This window comes from Petaurus breviceps, unplaced genomic scaffold (assembly GCF_028583685.1).
Source record: "Petaurus breviceps papuanus isolate PSGF00001 unplaced genomic scaffold, PetGlider_PUasm1.0 490, whole genome shotgun sequence".
In the NCBI taxonomy this organism is placed as follows: Eukaryota; Metazoa; Chordata; class Mammalia; order Diprotodontia; family Petauridae; genus Petaurus; species Petaurus breviceps.
Genome location: NW_027186352.1, coordinates 22,653,518 through 22,673,445, shown reverse-complemented (window position 1 = coordinate 22,673,445; position 19,928 = coordinate 22,653,518). Strand labels below are relative to the sequence as shown.

Below are 19,928 nucleotides of genomic sequence, written 5' to 3'. Positions count from 1 at the left end.
ATACCACTCTCACCCATGACTCCTGCAGATATCCACACAGATAGTACAGACTCATCTTTCTATGTCTGTCTATATCAATGCATCTATCTATCTGTATCTATTTATTGCTTGGGGAAAGGGGAGGGGAAGCAAGCCTGACTATCCCTATAATATAGTATAGTATGGGCTTAGAACTTAGAGTTAGAAGACCTGAGTTCAAGTTCCACTTATTCCTGCTGTAGGGCAGCTAGATGACAAGTGCAGGCCCTGGAGTCAAGAGAACCTGGGTTCAAATTCAGCCTCAGACTTTGTGACCGTAGGCAAGTCGCTTAATCCTATTTGCCTCAGTTTCCTCATCTGTAAATTGAGCTGGAAAAGGAAATGGCAAACCACTCCAGTATCTTTGCCAAGAAAACCCCAGATGGGGTCACAGAATCAAACACAACTGAAACAACTCAACAGCAACAGCCTAGGGCCAGTCACTTCCCCTCTTTGGGTTTCCCTTGCCTCATCTTTACACAAGACAGTCAGAACTACCCCAGAATTCTCTTCTATCCTATGATCTCTAAATGTAGCATTATTTTTATTAGGAAAATCAAAGGTTAAAGCCAAGAGCCTCCAAGGCTTCTAGAGGCAACCCTGAGTTCTGAAAACCAATGAAGTACAAGCTCTGGCAGGACAGGCTATGAATATGACCCTGACATGGAGCCTTGGGCACACTGTTCAAGGACAAGCCTTGCTAGTTCCCAGTGGTGGGCTACCAAATGATGAATGTTTAAGGTCACAAAAACTCATGAAGTGGAACTTCTAAGGCATGGAGGGATTGTTGCCTGTAGATGTGGCAGAAGTCAAATGCACCCACGAGTCTTTGTGACCATCAAGCATTGTCATTTCGATATCTATTTAGCACCAAAAACTATGCCTGTGATGCTGAGTGCTGGGTTACCCTTGCCTGACCATTACCCTCTTGTTCCCTCATCCCCGTCCATGGCATCATCCCCATTCCTCCAAAGTCCCTAAATCACTCTTCCCTCTCCTCCCATTGTGTTCCATAGAATCCCTGTTCTGTTGTTCACAAACTGCCTTTACATTAGATCTGTGCTCTCTCCATCCCCAGAAATTATGTTGTATGTATGTTGAATTGATTTTGGTTGTATATATGTTGTCTTAGCCCCCTAGAATGTAAGCGTAAGGAGAGCAGGGCATTTTGATATCCCCTCCTCCCTCATGCACTGCCTGGCACAGAGGAGGTCCTCAGTAAATGCTTGTTGAATTGAATCAAATTTCAGGGGGTGGCAGTAAAAGTCCAAATCCAAAGGCCTGGGTTGGATTGTAGCTTTAGTGCTAAATCACTGTATGAAGAGCTCAGTTCTGGAGATCACCATACTTGCGCTCTCTACCTCATGAATTTGTTGTGAACCAAGCACCTTGCACAGCTAAAGCACTTGAAATGCCAGTCGTGAGGATGATGACAAGGTGCCCCAGAAGATAGGATATCCAAACCTGCTCAGTCTGCCTCAGGACCAGAGCGGAGGGCAGAGAAGAAGAGGGAGGGGACACCACAAACATTCCTGCTTTGATTCTTCCCAAAATGGCCGGCAGAAATGTTTCTAATTCACTTATGAGGCTGTGTTGTTGCCCCACTGAGGCATCTAACCACCCACCCACCCACCCATCCATCCACAAACATCATTAAGTGATTACTGAGGGTTGGGCACTGGGCATGCATGATTCATGTTACTGCTACTCGGCCAAAGCTAGCATTTAATATGCACTTGGCTGTTTGGAAAATAGCAGGTCCACTCCAGTCCCACAGTTTATTCGTTAAGCACCTACTGTGTGTTAGGTGCTGTGCTATTTGAGGGGGATTCAGAGACAGAATGAAAAGCAGTCCCTGCCCCCATCTCTAAAGTGGCAGGACTGAACCTAATGACCTGGGATATCCCTTCTAGCTCCAGATCAAATGAGCAGCCTGAGGGGCCATCAAGGAGCCTGAATTCTATGTCTAGAGTCCATCAATGTCTCTTGACAACATTCATTCCTGGGCCAGCCCCTCCAAGAAAAGTCACTGCAGATTCTAGGCCCTTCTCACTGGAAATGACCACACTGTTTTCTTCTAGCTCTGTGACCTCTTGCCTTCCTGTCTTTTCAAGCCTCTTGAGTGGAAGGAAGAAGGGAATCTTTCTGGGAAGATGCCTGGGAGGGCTTCTTTGTTACAGCCTTTGTGAGACCAAAGTCACCACTTGCCACATGTTCCTTAGTCAGTAGCAAGTCTTTAAACATCCTAATGATGCTTCTGGAAGATCCTCCAATGTGACCTGATTCAAAGGAAAGAGTCAAGAATGCGTAGTTCTGGCATGGCTTCCTATCCTGCTTCTTCCCCTCCTTACTCTTTACCCCCATCCCCACCTCCTGGTGGTGTCTGATCTAGGTCGAGAAAGCAGAAAGAACATTTCACTTGAAGTCAGGCTTTTGAATCCTGGCTTACCAACTGGGTGACTTTGGGCAAGCCACCCTGTGCTCAGTTTCCCCATCTGGAAAATGAAGGATTTGGATTGCTAAGCTCCCTCACTAAGCTGGGCTCCAAGCCCAACTGTCCTATGATCATGGTGACCCACAATTCCTAAAGGCACGCAGAAGCATGAAGAATTTTGCAAGTAGCCACTTAACTTTCCCAGGAGATAGCCCTAAGCCTTGCTCCTCTCTGTAGTATATTATTGCCTCAGAAATTCGCTGCCTGAATTATACATGTGTTGCATGTGCTTTCTATCATCTCTTCAATCTACCTTTCCAGAATGTAGGCTATTAATGGTAACTCACAACCACCGGTCAGAAGGGACTGGGTGGGTCAGGAAATTATTGTATATCATCCAGAAAGCCATGGGCCCACCAGGAATTGTCATTTGGATCCTTCTTTTGCTCCAAGAAAATATACACTATGACTCAGTATAATGAATAAGCAAGAATAACTTGTCTCACACATCTATGTAAGATGATTTTTCAAATGTATGTAGATGCTGTTGTGATTAATAAAATACATATTCATTTAAAAGCATTGCTGAATTCATGGTAACTTTTTTTCATCATATATTTTCTCAATCGAATACTAAGTCCTCAAACAACATGGTTGGCAACCCCTGAGCTAGAGGCAGCTCAGGAATTTTTTGATTTTTGGTTCTTGGTCCTTTTGCCTTGAGGTAGGAGACAAAAAATGTCAAGCCCTCCACCACTGCAGTCTTATTTGTCAACCTGCTGGCTTTTCTGCAGAGGTGACCTCCTGTATGCCTTGTACAGGTGGTCCCCCACCTACAGAATGCCTTCTCTCCTAAATCCCCCTTGGTTAGAATGCCTTGTTTGCTTCCTTCTGCTAGAATAAAAAGTCTTTGCCTTTGCATATTGTTGCCCAGTAAGGTGCCATACATGTCCTAGGCACTTGACAATTGAAGCTAAGGACAGAAAATTGTTGATTTGTTTGTTTCTTTTCTGCTTAGTTAGCAACTTAGTTCAATGAAAAGATCACCCTGAATTTGGAGTCAAAGGACCTGAATTCAAAATCTGCCTCCATTCTCTTAACCATCTACTAGGAACCATGATCTGGACACGCCACTCCATCTCTCTCAGACTTGGTTTCATCCACAGTAAAACTGGGGAGGTGAGCTTGTTGCACCAGAACTGAGCTTTAGAATTCCTTCCAGGTCTAAACCCGCGATGCTGTCCATTATAACAGGATGAAGATTGTCCCCAAGTCACTTGAGTACAGAGATAGTAATTCTGGTTTTCCTTCCTAATCTCAAATAAACAGATAGCTATGACAGCATCATCGATTTGTAGCTAGAGGGACCTTAAAGATTGTTTTCACCCCAACTCCTTCATTATACAAAGGAACAGAAGGCTGGTCACAGAGCTTATCATCACAGAACTAGGACTGGTACTCCAGTCCTCTGATTTCACATCGACCTCTATACCCAGCCTCTGCCTGCCACTTGTGTTGTATTGCAGACTACCCCCAAACATCATGCTTGCACTCTTGGACCTATGAGTAAGTGTGACTGAAGCTGGATGTGATTAATTAGATGATTAATTCATTTAGTTCACCCACATAGTTTGTGGTCTATCCTTCAAAAACTAGGATGCCCTAATCATGGGATTCAGGAAGTAAGAAAGAAATCAGATCATGAAGAAAGTCCTCAGACAGTTGCCTGGGATCCATCACAGGTCCCTTCCAAAATTAAAAAAAAAAAAAAGAGGAAGGAGGACTTGGAGTGGGAAATACACTTTTAAATGAAACAAACCATTTAATTTATTTCTTCAGCAGAAGAAAAATCTTTGGTTGGGCAAGAGAAATAGACAAGGACAGCTTGGTACACACTTCTGTCAAGGAGACCTTCTCAGGCAACACCTAGATATTGCAGAAGCAGCTCAGAATTTGGGATCGGAGAACCAGGCTTCTCATTTTACATCTGCTCGTTACCTCCCATTGCGATACAAATGACTGGACCTTTCTGGGCCTCAGCTTCCTCTTTTGTAAAATGAGGAGGTTGAACCAGATGACCTCTCAGGTTCCTTCCAACTTGAGCCCCAAGGTGCATTGACTCCGTCACTCATACAGATATCAGTCTATCTTTGTCTTCTCATCCTCTAGGATTTTTAGCCCTCTTTGTATAATTTCTCCATAGAAGATCTGCCCAGTACCCTGGAGACTCTCCACCAGACCCTTCAATGCTGAACGCTCTTAGTGAAACATTTAGACTGCCCCTCTAGTCTCTTTCCCTTGCTTTGTCTACATGGCTAACCCACAGATTTGCCATGCCTACATTTCTTTGATGGTCAACCTTTTAAATCATCTCTGTGCCAGTTTGGTTGGTATTATGCTGTATGCTCCTTAGCCCCACCTACCACTCCTATCCCCATTGCTTTTGAGGTCAGCTATACTTTTGATCATGATGTCTTGTGATTTGCAGATATGCATATGGCATCATGAGAACATTGGGTCAAGAAATGATTTGTTTTGCTTTTTGTTGATTTTTTTTGTTTTTGTTTAGGGACTAATTTGAGATTATTAAAATACTGGCATAGTTTGCCAGATACAAACAGACTGAACTCCTCCTTCTATTAAATTTGGACCAGTACTTTATCTAACTGTAGGACCTATCCAAGAAAAATATACACTATATGTTTATGCATTTTCATGCATTCTGGAATTTTCCATATATAATATATGTATATATATATATATATATATATCCTCATGATTTGACTCCATAGGTCATATATCCTAAATCTGAGTAAGTTATAATCTTGATCCACTTTGTTTTTCCCGTGTGGGTTACTAGGATGACATATGTTGAATGGCTATGGATATCACAGAAAGCTGTGCAACATTCCAATTTAGTACAAACAAAATTAGGCGCAACTAGGTGGTTTAGTCAATAGAGCGCCTGGAGTCAGGAAAACCTCAGATACTGGCTGGGCGACCCTGGGCAAGTCACTTAATGCTGTTTGCCTCTGTTTCCTCATCTGTAAAATGAGCTGGAGAAGGAAATGGAAAACCTCTCCAGTATCTTTGCCAAGAAAGCCCCAAATGGAGTCACAAAGTGTTGGACATGACTGAAATGATGAATGACAATAAATAAAATTTTCCTTGGCATATAACCCCCCCCCCCAGAGAAATCAAGGTGAATCTAAAAAGCATGGGGCCACAGGCCTGAAATGAAGTAAAGATGGTCTTTATTTTAATGATTTTTTTGGCCAGTTTTCATGGGTTACTGTGTTTGTAGTGTGACTTGTGAGGGCTTGGCTGTGGAAGTCCCTGGGTGTCTGATTGTTTTGTTCTGTGGGGTCCCGTTGGTAATATACAGGAGCAGAAATGACTACAAAATGGGAAAGGCTTGTGAAAGTATAGATGTAATCAGTGCAAATGTTGGAGATGTCATGTTTTAGTAAGCTTTAAGATTTTGGAAAACTCTTTCATAGAATCATAGCATTTCCAAGTTAGAAGGGATGTTAGAGATTAGTATGGGCCAACTCTGTATTTACATACCAAATATCTATTTCTTGATTTTTCCTAATTCAGGCAATTCAATTCAACTCAAGAAATATTTCTTAAATGCCTGCTATGTGCAAGGCATTGGGGCAGGCCCTCAGGATGCCAAGACATAAAGGGAAAGTAGACTGCTTTCAAAGAGGCAACATTCTATTAGGAGATAGACCCTGTAAGCAGAAAAGGGAATACAAGAAAATTTGTGGGGGAAAGAGAACGGTCATGCAGGGAGGTCACTGAGCAGTCTCCTGCTGGAGCAGAGAGCCATTGAATGAGAGCTGCAAGGAACACCAGGCATCACCTTATTCAACCCTCCCCTTTGGAAGACAGTGACACTGAGGCCAGAGCAGCTCAGTGACTCGCTGGGGTTGCAAGTCTGATGAGTCTTAAAGGAAGTTAAGTGTTCTAAAAGGCAGAAGCAGGAGGGGGTGAACTCCAGGCAAGGGTGAAGAGTCTGCCACTGGGTTGATTTGACCCCGAAAGTAAATGCATGAAAGTGAGTGGTATGAAAAAGCAAGGAAAAGGGAGACAGAAGCCAGACCATGAAGGCCTTTAAGCTGAGAAATCTGTCTTTTATCCTAGAGGTAATAGGGATCCATTGAAGATTCTTTTGCAAGGAATGTTAAGGTCACACCTCTGCTGGAGGAAGAAAGTGCTGAAAGGTGCATGGGAGGAAAGATTGAAGTGGGAAAGGGCTGGACACCAACTAGGAGGCTATAGCAATATCCCTGTGAAAAGCACTGAGGCCTTAAGTGAGGGTGGTGGCTGTTGGGAGCAGAGAGAAGGGGAGAGATGTAAGAGATGCTGAGTAGGCAATATTTATGAAACTTGGCATTTGAATGGCTATGGGTCAAGAGAGAGAGGGAAGAGTAAAGGATGGCTCCATTTTGAATCTAAAAAGGGATGGCAAAGCCTAAAGCCTTGGGAGATTTGGAAGAGTTTAGAGGAGGGATAGATATAAAAAGAGGCTAAGTTCTATTTCACACATGTTGACATGTGACATAGCTGGTGTCTGTAGTAGGATTTGAACTCAGATCTTGCTGACTCCAACTCCAGAAGTCTGTTTGCACTAAGAGCCCAAGGAGTAGTCAAGCACATGGGAGGAAAACTGGGGCTGGAGATAAGGCAGTATCATACAAAAGAAGAAAGAAGTATCTTTGGGAGTACATTCTTCCATAAAGCCATGTTAGTGGAGTGGTGGGTTGGGAAATCCTCCCAGAAGTGACTGAAGACTAGGGAGAGTAGAGAAGGCCAAGTGGAGAAGTGGGTGCTCTTTCAAAGAATCTGACTGTGAAAAGGAGATCTCTATGGCAATTATTGGAGGGAGTGAGGGTCCAGTGAGGGTTCTTTAAGGAGGAAAAAAAGCTACGTATGTTTATAGGCCTGCAGGGAAGATTCCAGCTATCCAGAGGGACTGATGATTGAGAAGAGGAGAAGGGACAATCTCAGAGAAGCATTCCTGAAAGAGGTGGGAGGGGATGGCGTCAAGGACTTGTCAAGGAGAGAGCTGTCTCTTTGTCAGTTAGAGCACAGAAGGAAAAAGTGGGGGTTGTGTAGAGGCATCGGGAGGTGTATAATTGGACATAGGGTAGCTCAGTATGAAAGACCTCAATTTCCCTGAGGAAGTGGGAAGAGAGGTCTTCTGGGAGAGGGAGCCAGGCAGGGGCCAAAGTGGGAGGACTGGGAAGAAGAGGTCTGAGATCTCTCCAGCCTGAGGACCCAGAGAGTCAATCAGGGAAGAATAAAGGGATGACTGAGCTTCTGTCAGGAGCTAGTGGAGATTGAGATAACACAAATTTGTAGTGGAACCAGTCCGTACAGTTGTGTGACTTCCTTCAGCAAAGTTCAGCAGTGCAAGAGCAGGAGGAAAAGGTGGATGGGGGTTAAACCAGGACTGGATTTTGGCAAGGTATGCATGAGCAGTGCACTACAGGGAGAGGGCAGGTTATAGTTGAGCTAATTAGCTACAGGGCCAAGACTGCGAAGGAAAGAGAAGCCAAATGAGTGGGGAGATGGACCGGGAGAGCAGAGACGGATTGGTGGTGATGGTGGTGTTGGGTTGTGAACCGACTCTACATGACCCCACTGCGAGTGGTTTGCCATTCCCTTCTCTCCCTCATTTTACAGATGAGGAAACTGAGGCCAGTCGGGTCAAGTATCTTGCCCCAATCACACAGCTCGTAAGTGTCTGAGGCTAGATGTGAACTCCGGTCTTCCCGACTCCAAACTCAGTGCTTCGGCCACTGTGTCACCTAGCCCAGAGGAGACCCTAGGGATTACTTAATGGTATTGATCACAATGATGGCAAGATGAAAGCAATGAAAAAGGACGCAGCCTCTGACATTAAGAAGCTCCCAGTCAGTGAGGTTACCCAGACCAGCTGGGATCAGTCGGCAAGCAGATGTCAAGTGCCAGGCCCCAGGACTACAAACACAGAAAGAAGACAGTCCCTGCCCTCAGGGGAGCAGACGTTCAGCTGAGAGGATGCAACAGCTTCATAGATCTCTACAAATATAATATATACAAAATAATCCCAGAGTGATGAGAGGGCCCGGCTCACAGATTCACAGACACATACAGATATTTAAAAAGCAAGTCCAAAGTGATTTGGGGGGAAGGGGTGGATCCCAGCTTTATGGATATAAAAAATGTGATCTATACAAAATAAATTCCAAGTGAAGGGGACAGGGGATGGCTAACAATCAGGGGAATTGGGAAAGGATTCAGGACTTGTATGGAGCCCTGAAAAGAGCTGGAGGCTATATGAGGTGGAGGTGAGGGACATGCTGAGGGCTAAGGAGGAAGCCAGGTGGCACCCTAGGCCAGTGAGAGGAGGAAGAAGACTTTCAGCTGAACAGAAGCAGGGCAGACTACACAGAGGAGGTGGTGTCTGAGCTGGATTTGGAAGGGCAAGGCCTGTGTCAATTCTGGAGGTGAGAAATCACGGGGCAGGGCAGGCCACAGTGAGGGGTTCTGTCCCAGCCAGCCCATAGAGGGCCCAGAGGGAGTTTGCTCTAGAACCCTCTGGCCTGTCTTCATCTTCTCACCATTCCATTCCTAGCCTCTGTCCAGCTTTCAGAATTCTTTGGGTTGCATTTCAGATGTGTCTATCAAATACAGAGAGTGATGTTTTAACACATTTGAATAAGTACTGCCCTGCAGAGCCATTGCCTCTGGGAGGCCATTCTCCTCCCCCCAAGAATCTGTCCCTGATGATCCTTCTCTGTACTTCAGAACCAAGACCACCGAACACAGTTCCCCGGAGGGACAGTCCCACAGCGTTCTGTGAATGAGGTTTTGCTGATGACCTAAAGTCTCTCCTAATGACTACCTTTCAGTAACCAGAGTACCCCACACTCCGGTGGCACTTTTTAGCAGCACCTTATGGAGTAAGCAGACTGTAAGCGGGGCCACTGTCGTTGCTTCCTTTCTGTCTCAGTTATGTGTCACTCTCCTTTTCTTGGCAAGGATATTGGACTGGCTTGCTATTTCCTTCTCAGTTCATTTTACAGGTGAGGAAACTGAGGCAAACAGGGTGAAGTGACTTGCCCAGGGTTGCACGAATAGTACATGTCTGAGGCAGCATTTGAACTCAGATCCTCCGAACTCCATGCCCATTGCTCTATCCACTGTGCCACCTACCTGATGATTTACCTCATTTTTAAGGAAACTGAGGCTCAGAGGTTAAATGATTTAGTCCAGATCACAGCTAGAAAGGGTCATGATTAGAATCTATTTCTTCAGGCATGAGGCTTTCCCCACTGTCCTACATTATCCACTAACATGAGTTAAAATATGTCTTTTAATAAATACCGTGAATCAATTAGTACGCCATCTGTGGTGACCAAGAGTCACCTCTGCTTTTCTTCAAAGTGCAGCCTGAAAACCACCACCTACATGAAGCCTTTCCTGATTGCCCCCAGCTGCTGTGTCTCTCCTTCAACTTCTTTGTATTTATTTTGTATATGTATATACGTCAATCAGTCAATCAGTAAATATCTGTTAAGTGTCTTCCCTGTGACAGGCACCAGGCTAAACTAGGAATACAAAAAAGTCACAACATAGTCCCTGCCCTCAAGGAGCTAACAATCTAATGAGAGAGAAAACATGCAAACAAATATATGTATGTATATACATATATATGTGTATGGATGTATACACACATTTATCTCAAGCTATGTACAGAATAGTGCAAAGGAGCCTCCACAGTTAGGAAATGATTAAAAAGGGAAAACAAACTGGATTTAAAAGGGGGTTAGAGAAGGCTTGCTTTAGAGGACAGGATTTCAGCCAGGGAGGCCATGTTGTCTCCCACTATAGAAAGTAAGCATCTTGTGGATGTTTCTGTTTCATTTTTGTCTGTGTATCCTGAGCCCCCAGTACAGGGTCTAGTGCCCAGTAGGCTTTTAATGTATGGCTGTATATGGATTTTGAAATGCCTTGCTTTCCCCATTTCTGTAATTTTTTAGAGCCCTGAATGTACGTTGTTTCATCATACAGAGTAACATAGCTGTTTCTGTTTAAAAGTGATTGATTTGTCAGTCACAAATTGGAAGGTTGCTCTGGGCTGGTGGTAGTGACCATTTTTACCCATTTTCTAAACTGTGGTGGCTCCTGCTTGCCTTCAGCTGACAACTGGAGGGGTGTGGCTTGTGACTTGTTACCCTGAACCCAGCCTTTGAGAGCTATGAAAGGCCTGCTAAGTCAGTCTGGAATGCAGGTTCAAGAATAACCCTTAGTCAGACCTCAGAGAGGAGAAGAAATCTCTATAAAGAATATTCAGATGAGAGGGTCAGAAGGCCTTGGTTATCTGTTTTAGGCTGAAAGCTGTTTTTCTGTAGAATACCTCACTTAAATTCCAGAGGAGGCAAGATGGAAGCATAGAAAGAGTTTGGAATTTCAAGTCAGAAAACCCAGGTTCAGGTTTTGGCTCTCCTATTTGTGATGTGTGGGATTTTGTCCCAGATCTCACCTTTTAGACTGCATTTCTTCATGTGTGAAAAAAGCGTTGAATTAATTCATCTTCAAAATTCCTTCCAGGCTAAACTGACATCTAATTTGATCCTTACAACAGTCAATAATGCAGCCAATGAGTACTATATTTTTATTCTCCTGTTATAGATAAGGAAACTGGGTCTGATCTCTCCACAACCTATTCTAGAGTTGAAAATTTGTTCCGTATATGTGGGGATCTTATTTTCCCTAATTTCACTGATTTTTACAACATGATCTTTACTACTGCTTACACCTCTGAAATCCTCAGATCCAAGGAACATTGACTGTAGCTGGGCTGCAAATGTCTTCCTTTATCAATAATTACCAGGGCAGCTAGGTGGTGCAGTGGATAGAGCTCCAAGCCTGGAGTCTGGAAGACTGAGTTCAAGGCCAGTCTCAGGCACTTACTAGTTGTGTGACCTTGGGCAAATCACTTAACCCAGTTTCCTTATCTGTAAAATGAACTGTAGAAAGTCATGGCAACCCACTTTACCTTTGCTAAGAAAACCCCAAATGGGATCACAGAGCGTGGGACAGCACTGGAAAGAAAAAAAAAAGCACAGGCCCTAAGAAGTATGGTACTCTAACCTGAAATATCTAAAGTTGTTTGTGAGGCAAATGTGTTCCCTGCCTACCTTATTAATAATGCAAATTCACTGTTCTAAAAGCCAGACTAACGGGGCCAGGGGAGCTCATTGGGTGATAGGATCTGAGACTTGGAGTTGAAGGTACCATAGAGGCCACTGAATTTTATTCAATTTATTTGCCCTTTTATTTTAGAGAAGAGTAGACTGATCGCAGGAAAGTTAAATGACTTGTCCTCCGAGGTCACAGTAGGAAGAGGCTGAGGCAGGATTTGAATACAGCTCCTCTGATCATAAATCCTGCCCCCTTTCGTCTGTAACTCCCAAGAGAATGTCACAATTCCAAGGCCCCCCTAAAAAAACTGTACATGTCCCCACCTTACCCTGTAACTCACTTTCAGAACCAAAAAGTTTTGAAAAATGATTGAAATCTTTTCCCCACATATCCACATTTTCCCCAGGGAAACCGTGTATATTGGGGTGGAGTGACCTAGGAACCCAGCACCCCGAGGCAGGGAAGACTTGGAAAAAAAAAAGTCTCGGTATAGTAGTAGACTCACAAAGCTTCTTTCCTCCCCACCCTCCCTACTCCTCCCTATTTTAATGCATGTGTGTGTGTGTGTTACACCCAAGTAGCTTTGGGTCCATTAATGAGCTAAAATGCCAAGCTCCCAAATACAGGCTCATCCCCCGCCCCCTCCTCAGTCCAGCCCATCTTTCTGCCCCTTTCTCCAGGCTTCTGCAGAAGCAGCGCCTGCTGCAGCTTTGTTGTTCTGAAGCCCGTCCCTGGGCGCTGTGGGGTTGCTGCCTTTCCCTCTGGTGCCTGGCTGTTTCACAACTGCAGGGCAGGTCCTCTGTGGGTTTCTTTCTCTTTTTTTCCCCTTCCCACCTGACAGCATAAATAATCGCAACTCCAGGAGAGGAGAGAGTTCAAAGTTACAGTATCTTCCCAGCACCCGGCCCAGGCACTCTCTCTCCCTCGCCCTCCTGTTTCTCTCGCGGGCGGGCCGTGCACCCTGGAGGCTGCCCCGGCCTTGTGCTCCGAGCCCCCTGCCCAGTGGGTCTGGGCGATTTCAGGCGGGCAGTCTAGTGGATTTCAGGCCCAGCTCAGTAGCCGCGGATCGAATTACAGGAAAGCTTACACAGGCCCGGCCGCCTGCCCAGCGAGCTCCGCACATTTACATACAAATAACGCCTCCTGTCCTGGTGCTTAGCTGGGGGCCGCCGAGCTGGGCCCACGAAGTTTTTAATCCCATCAGAAGGAGCTTTAAAAGGATGTCTGCAGCTCGATGAGAAAGGATCCTAGCCACAATTAAGTATTGCCGGATGTTTGGCATTTTCTGTTTTTCCCCCACTTCGCTCTGTTGGAAATTCGGACGATCTGCCGACCTCCGGAGTGTGGGAAACGATGTGGCGGGGTAAGCCCGCCAGCGCCAGCCAAGAGTCCACGATGCTGGGGGGAGCCCAGTGGTGGAGGCGTGGAAAGTGACCCGACCCGCGGGGCTCTGGCATTCTCTGGGGGTTCGAAGCTCAGGGCGAAATCTCGGCTTAAGGGACTCGCGGGGATCCTTGGAAACGCCCGGAGAGCGCGTGTGCCGGTGCTGGTGCTGGTGCTGGTGCTGTTTTCCCAGTCCAGCCCGGGGGAAATATGGCTTTGCAAGCGAGTAAGGTTCTTCTTTTTAGTTGTGTTTGGTGTTTGTGTGACAGTTCCAATGTGTGTACGAAGAGACTAACCCTAAAAGAGTCCCTTTAGTCACTATTAACAAGCCTGCAGGATCTGTTTATTTGCTTTTGTTTTGTTTTGATAACCTTTGCAGACATCATATTTAGCCTCAATGGGTAGGTTAGCGCCCCCCACGTTTCCCAGTTGAGCAAATGGAAATTCTGAACAGCACTAAACGGTACAAAGCGAGCCCATGATTCACTTACCTTTGAGACCACACAATAGCAAACTCTGGCAGCCTCTCCGGGCCAGCCAAACTTTCTTATCCTCCTTTTTAAAAACGAGGGAGAACGAGGGAAAGGGGGCTCGGGGACGGAGGTGGATTACAGAAAGAAGGAAGGTAGCCTGGCCGAGGTGCTGCTTTTTGTCTGGGCTAGGCAACCTCCCCAAAGGGCAAAGGACCATTTTAAATTTGCCCTGTCACTTGGGGAATGTGGATTCTGCGTGATGTAATGACACGCACTGGTAGTCAGGCTAGGGGAGATCTTTCTGTTAACCCTTTGTTGTTGTGCGGCTAGGTTTGCAGAACTCTAATCCCCCTAACTCAAAGTTGTTTCAAAGCAATTTAAGTTTGCATTTCTCAGTGGATTTAAAATACTCTCCTAATTGGATGGAATATTAATTTTCTGCAGTTCCAGTTGGAACATTGAAGGCTTTGCACTCTCTTTACTTCTTTTAGTTTTTTTTTTTTTAATTCAATAATTGTGGCTTCCTATAAAAAAGGATTTTATTGTTAAAGTCTCACCCAACCGGGACTGAAAAAACACTGAGGGGGAAAAGCCTGATCCTTTAGCTTTTACAAATTGGAAAATTGTCATAGAAGAAACCGACTTTCTTCTGGAAACTGTCCATTCAAACAAGTAGCTCTCATCACTGTCTCTTCTAGTTCTGGACACTCAATCAGATTTTTTGACCAAAATATATCTTTCTAGGGAGCTTTGGGGCACTGTCTTTAATTGGTATTTGGAACACATGAGCAGCTTATACTCTATATGAATTTGATTTTATTTTGATTATATACTAACCTCTACCTAGATTTCTTTTCTCTCTTGAACTTTTGCTAGACAGATTTCATTCTCAGGTCGAAATTCCAAAAAGCCTTGGGGGTGGGCAGGGGGAAGGAATGCTAATTGATTGTTTCTGTGCTGGCAGCCGGGGAGGAACAGGGCTTGTAATAATAGGCTTTGGCCACGAGGAAAACTGGAGCCTTCTGATTTTTGCTCCTTTCTACTGGCAGGTGAAGATGCCATGACGGGGGATACAGACAAGTATCTTGGGCCCCAAGATCTCAAAGAGCTAGGAGATGATTCTCTGCCCGCGGAAGGATACATAGGCTTCAGCATGGGAGCTCGCTCAGCCAGGTATTGTTGTATTTGGTGTTCCTTTTTGCTCTCAGACAACCATGATTGACCCATAAATCGAGTTTTTCTGCCATATTCTCCAAGATGTGTTCTTGGAAAAGAAGGCTGTACATTCCCATGCAGTGGTGCCCTTGCCAGTGTACATGTGCTGCTATTCTCTTCATGATTTTTATTTTTAGTCTAGTCCATTTTATATATCTTCATACATATAGCCAAAGAACTGACTGGAAAATTTGAGAGAACCAGTGCTTTTCAGAGTAAATCTGATCTTTATTGAAAAGATACCTTATTTGTTGATGAGAAAGATTTAATTCCACCTCATGAACTAAAAACCTGCTCTTTGCCAGGCACTGTTGATTTGTATAGATTTAGGAGTATCGCCCCATTCATTCTGAAATCTGCATAATAATGGAAACCCACACTTACAGTTAGGGGTGAACATTGTAAGTCTGTTTCTATTTTTCATTGTGAAAATTAAGAAGAAAACTCGCCAGTGTCGTTTATTTTAAAAACTATTTTATAAGCATTTTTGTGTGTATTTGAAAGCCATTGAACTATTTTGTTTGAAAAGGAACAGAGGATGTTTAAAACAGACCTTTGTGCAAAGAATGTGATGGTATGTGAGGGTCCCCAGGCTTCTCACACAATGGAATGCTACCGATTTGCAGTCTCTGTGTCCTAACTGAAAAGGTTTGGCTTATGGAAAACCCTGCACTTTAAAAACTCCCTTTGCACTGCTTGAGAGAAAAAAGACTCCATGCTCTATTTGGAGATTGCTTTGCCCTGTTGTGGATTAACAGTGTGTTTGCTGACAGTCAAGTTATTTTGAAGCTAATAATTAAACCTCCCAAGCCAGAGCCCTGGGGACATTTTCCTATAGTTTAATGATCTGTTGTAAAGTTTCATTGTCTCCCAGTGAATGAATGGCACTTCCCACAAAGTAAAGCTTGGGTGTTTGTCCTCAGTCCTATGTGCTCCTAAGCTAGGCTGCCTTAGATGTGGAGTAGATCCATTCTAAATAGGTTCTCTTTCTCTGTATTAGTGTCTCTTACAGTATTTCTAAATTCTTGTAATCTGATAAAGTTTCCAGTTTATAAATACTTCTGTTAAGAGGCCCAAAATAGTCTTAATGGAATCTGCAGAGTGGCTAATCAAAGCCATAACAAGTAAAAGTGTTTGAAAAGAAAATTTATAACAATGATTGCCCATGTTAATAACACCTACAGTTAAAAATGGGTTTTTTTGGAAGACTGATGCTTAACTGTCATTCAACACCTTGGCATAAAGATCGAGTGAGATAATGTATGTAAAACACTTTGCAAAGCTTAGAGTACTATACGTTATCAAGGCATCATCATTATTATAACAGTTCCATTTAGTTAACTGGTACAGTCTGTCCACTATTCAGCCGTCTCCCCATCCCATTTCTGCCAGCGCATCAATATGGAGGTATGATTGTAGTTCTGACATCCGCCAGAGGAGACCCCAAACTGAGAGATTTCCCTAAGACATCAGGTTTCATGGCTTTTGGAGGGAGTGCTAAGGCTTTCACATTTCTGATTTCAACAGCACCATTAGTATTTGTTGCTACTTGTATATAATTCATTTTTACATCAGCATAATCTATATATGTTATGCTCAGACACACAAAAAAAAAAAACCAAATAAATGAAAAATATGACTCAAGCTCTATGCTGCCCATGGTTCAAAACAAAACAAAATAGTGTTTTATTAAATAAACTATTCTGAGTGTAACATTTTAAAAAATGAAAACATAGAATGTATAAGTCACTCAACCATACATTTTCTTTTTCTTGTCTGATTTTTTGCTTTCTATTTGTCCTACTTCTTCCCAATAAATTCTTTAAAATAGTCCTAAGATCAGGTAAGAAGACTTGTGGCATCTTCATTGCATTTCTCCCCATCACTCTCTGCTTATTTTTATTTTTATTTTTCAGCATTGTGATGTGTTGTGATGTGATTTTATTTTCTGCTCAGCTTTAGCAAGTTTCATGATTTTCCGCAAATTAACAAGTGACTTGATTGATTTTAGAGCCCCTGATCAGAAACTGCCAATGAGTTGGGGGTAAAAATATTGGAAGGAATTAAATGACTGCAATTCAATTAACAAATTATGTGGGGTGCATGAGATCATGGGAGGTCTTTAGATTGATAAAACGATTGTCCTAAAGGCCTGTTTGTTTGCTGGATGCTGTCCTATTTGAATTTTTTAGGCATGTAACACATTTTTAGAGACATGAGGCATGTGTTTTTCTAATATTTCTTACAAATAACTTTCAGGGTGTCCCGACAGCCACATATAATTTACCAAAATAATACAAATTTCAGGCTTCCTGCCACCCCAAATCTGAGGGCAAAAATCTCCACTTATGTATTTGAATAATTCAGAGTAAAACAAATCGAGGGTTAGAAGCAAATTCAAACTAAGCTCTGATTTGTCAATGTGAAAAAAATCAAAGCCTCAGACATCATGCTCCAAATGAAAGCATTTTTTCAGGCTTATACTGGATGTCTCTGTTTTGTAGTTATCCCTACTGTTTAAGTTAGGAGAAGATGATTTTTTTTTTATTTAGAGATTTTTTTGCACTACAATATTCATAGATCTCATGCTTGAAAGACCACCTCATGTAACCCCCTCCTTTTCCAAATGAAGCCAAGGGACTTGCCTCAGGTTCTGCAGATAGCATGTTTTAGAAGCTGAATTTGAACCCAGATCCAGTGAACCCAGCCAGTACTCATTCTTTCCTCTGTGCCATTCTAATCTACTTCCTCTAATTCTATGAATAAAGAAAGGCCTCAGATAGTTCAAGACTGAGAAGGAGAACTGTAGGCTGAGGTTGAGAAGTCAGTGGTTAGGCAGCCATTGCCGATGATGGCTTGGGCCTTTGACTCTTATCAGGAAGATGGGAGGACAGCTGACTGGCCTTTGGCCACTCCCTTCCTCTTATATCCTAGCCCTTAGTTTAATCAGTGGATATCATTGAGTGTCATCTAGGGAGGTGGACAGGGCTCTACTAGTACTTTAATAGTTACTAAGCAGCTGAAAAGTACCTCCTTGCCTTTCTCTACTGGTCTTCTGGTAGGGCTTAGTCCTATTCCTTAGTGCCCTTAGGGACCTTGGTGGAGTCAGTCTTGTCTTTGACTTGGACAACCAAGGATCTGATGGATTTATTTGTGAAGTCCTTTACACCTTCCTTTATTGGTTCTCCCAGCATCTTTGCAGAAAAAGCAATAATTAAGTTCAATATGAATTTTTGAAGAAATTTCTAGGTTCTAGGTTGCAGAGTCCAAAATGAAACAGTCCCTGCCCTCGGGGAGCTTATATTCTCAGGAGGGGTTCATCTTGGATGATAGACCTCCAGGCATCAGGAAGGGTGGAAGGCTCTTCCCATTTCCTTTCCATTCACCCCAAGTAGGCAAAAGGTGGGGTGGGAGCATAGTTCTAAAGCTTGAAAGGACTTAAAAGGCGATCCAGTGGTCTAGTACCTTATCACTTTACAGATGAGGAAACTGAGTCCCATGACTCGAGATCATGTTGACAATGTCGGGGGTGGGATTTGAGCCTCTGACTCCTGAATCGGGGCTCTTTCCACTGTGCCCCACTTTCCTCACTGTGCTGTTTCCCACCCACCCAACCCCCTACACCAGTGCTTTGAAAATAATAGTTACAAACTCAGGGACTCCCTGTCCTTGAGAAGTTTACAGTGTAGAAGAAGAAGAAAGACATGCCGTAAATTATGTTGCATTATGGGTAGGAAGTGGGAATGTCTGGATGTTTTTACTGTTACAAATGAGAGGCTGACTTGGGGCGAATGGTTGAGTGCACCAAGAAGCAGGGGTAGGTAGGCATCAGTGTCACACAATCCAGCAGGTGGGGGAGGAGATAATGAGGCATGTGTGATGGAATGATTGTATGACTAGCTTCATCCACCGTAAATTCAGTGTTCATACTGAGCAGAGTTTTAAAGAGCAGAGAAAGACATGGTTTCCTTGGGAGAAAGGGCTAGTGGCACACTGGATAGAGCCTGGGCTTCAAGTAAGGAAGACCTGAGTTCAGATCCAGCTTGAGATACTAGCTGTGTGGCCCTAGGCAAGTCACCTAAGTGCTGTTTTCTTCAAGTTTCCTCCACTGTAAAATGGAGACAATAATAGCATCCTCCTCACAAAGTTGTGAAGATCACATGAGATAATATTTGTAAAAAGTGCTTAGCACAGTGTTTGTAACATAGTAGGTACTATATAAATATTTATTCTTTTCCCTCCCCCAGGTCCCCCTAAACACCTTCCCCTGATATCATGGGTTATAAAGGGCCAGATAAGATCAGCCCTGATTCAAAACAGCCATGGCATCCTCACCATAAAAAGTAGAGGAAATGGAGATTAGGGGTGGAGCAAGGCTGCTGAGAAGATTCAGAAAAACTAGGATGAAGATTGGGCAGAAAGCAATGAAAAGAAAGCAGAGGGAGAGTAGTTATCATTGAGTTCACCTGAAGGCAATGACATCCTCAGAAAAGATAGCACTCGATTTTCTCCTGAAAACTGGCCAGTCCCTTCGGGGATAGAAGTCGGCTACCTGTCCACTGAAAGGCAGACTCCTTTCTTTGATTCTGTATTCTCAGCACCTAGCCCAGTGCTGGTAAGCTCTTAATAAATGCCTGATGATCCGTCAGTTGATTCCTCCCCTCTGAGTGGCAAATAACAAAACAGAGTTCATCCTTTGAATGTCAACAAGCTCCATGTTGATTCCCAGGTGCCCCTAAGCGTAGAAGTATCATCGAATCCAACAACCACACCTCTAAAAAGAGAAAGAGAAAGAAATGAAAACTCCGTAGTCATGGCCATGAGGGTTAGCTCAGAATCAACCCTCAAAACCAAGGCATCTGTTGCACCAGACAAAGGGGAATGTCTGACATAAGTGTTCTCTCTGATTCAGATTTCAGGTCCCTTCGTTCACTACAGTGGTCAGACTTTCCATCACTGTCCTCTTGGTTCCATTTTCACAGGGAAACATCTGAAAAAGTCCACAAATGTCAACTTTTTGCCAGTTTTTTTAAACCAGTTGACCTAATTTTAAACCAGAGCTAGTCAGAGGGAAATTTTAGCCTGAAAACCATTTTTCAGATATGAAAAACTCCATCTGTGTTGTTTCCATTTGTGAGCCTTTTTTGTTAATGTCCATTTGATCATTCAATGAGTCTCATCTTTGGCTGTTCCCTGGAAGTTGC

The 19,928-nt window shown here is 43.7% G+C and overlaps 1 protein-coding gene across 9 annotated transcripts in view; it reads left to right on the top strand.

Moving 5' to 3' along the window:
- ANK3 (ankyrin 3) overlaps nucleotides 1–19,928 on the top strand; it is a 741,327-nt gene that overhangs the window by 626,246 nt on the left and 95,153 nt on the right. For all 9 annotated transcript variants that reach the window (XM_069101834.1, XM_069101837.1, XM_069101836.1 and 6 more), the window contains one exon: nucleotides 14,559–14,682. In XM_069101834.1, coding sequence (XP_068957935.1) covers nucleotides 14,559–14,682 — 124 coding nt within the window. The remainder of the gene's footprint in view (nucleotides 1–14,558; nucleotides 14,683–19,928) is intronic.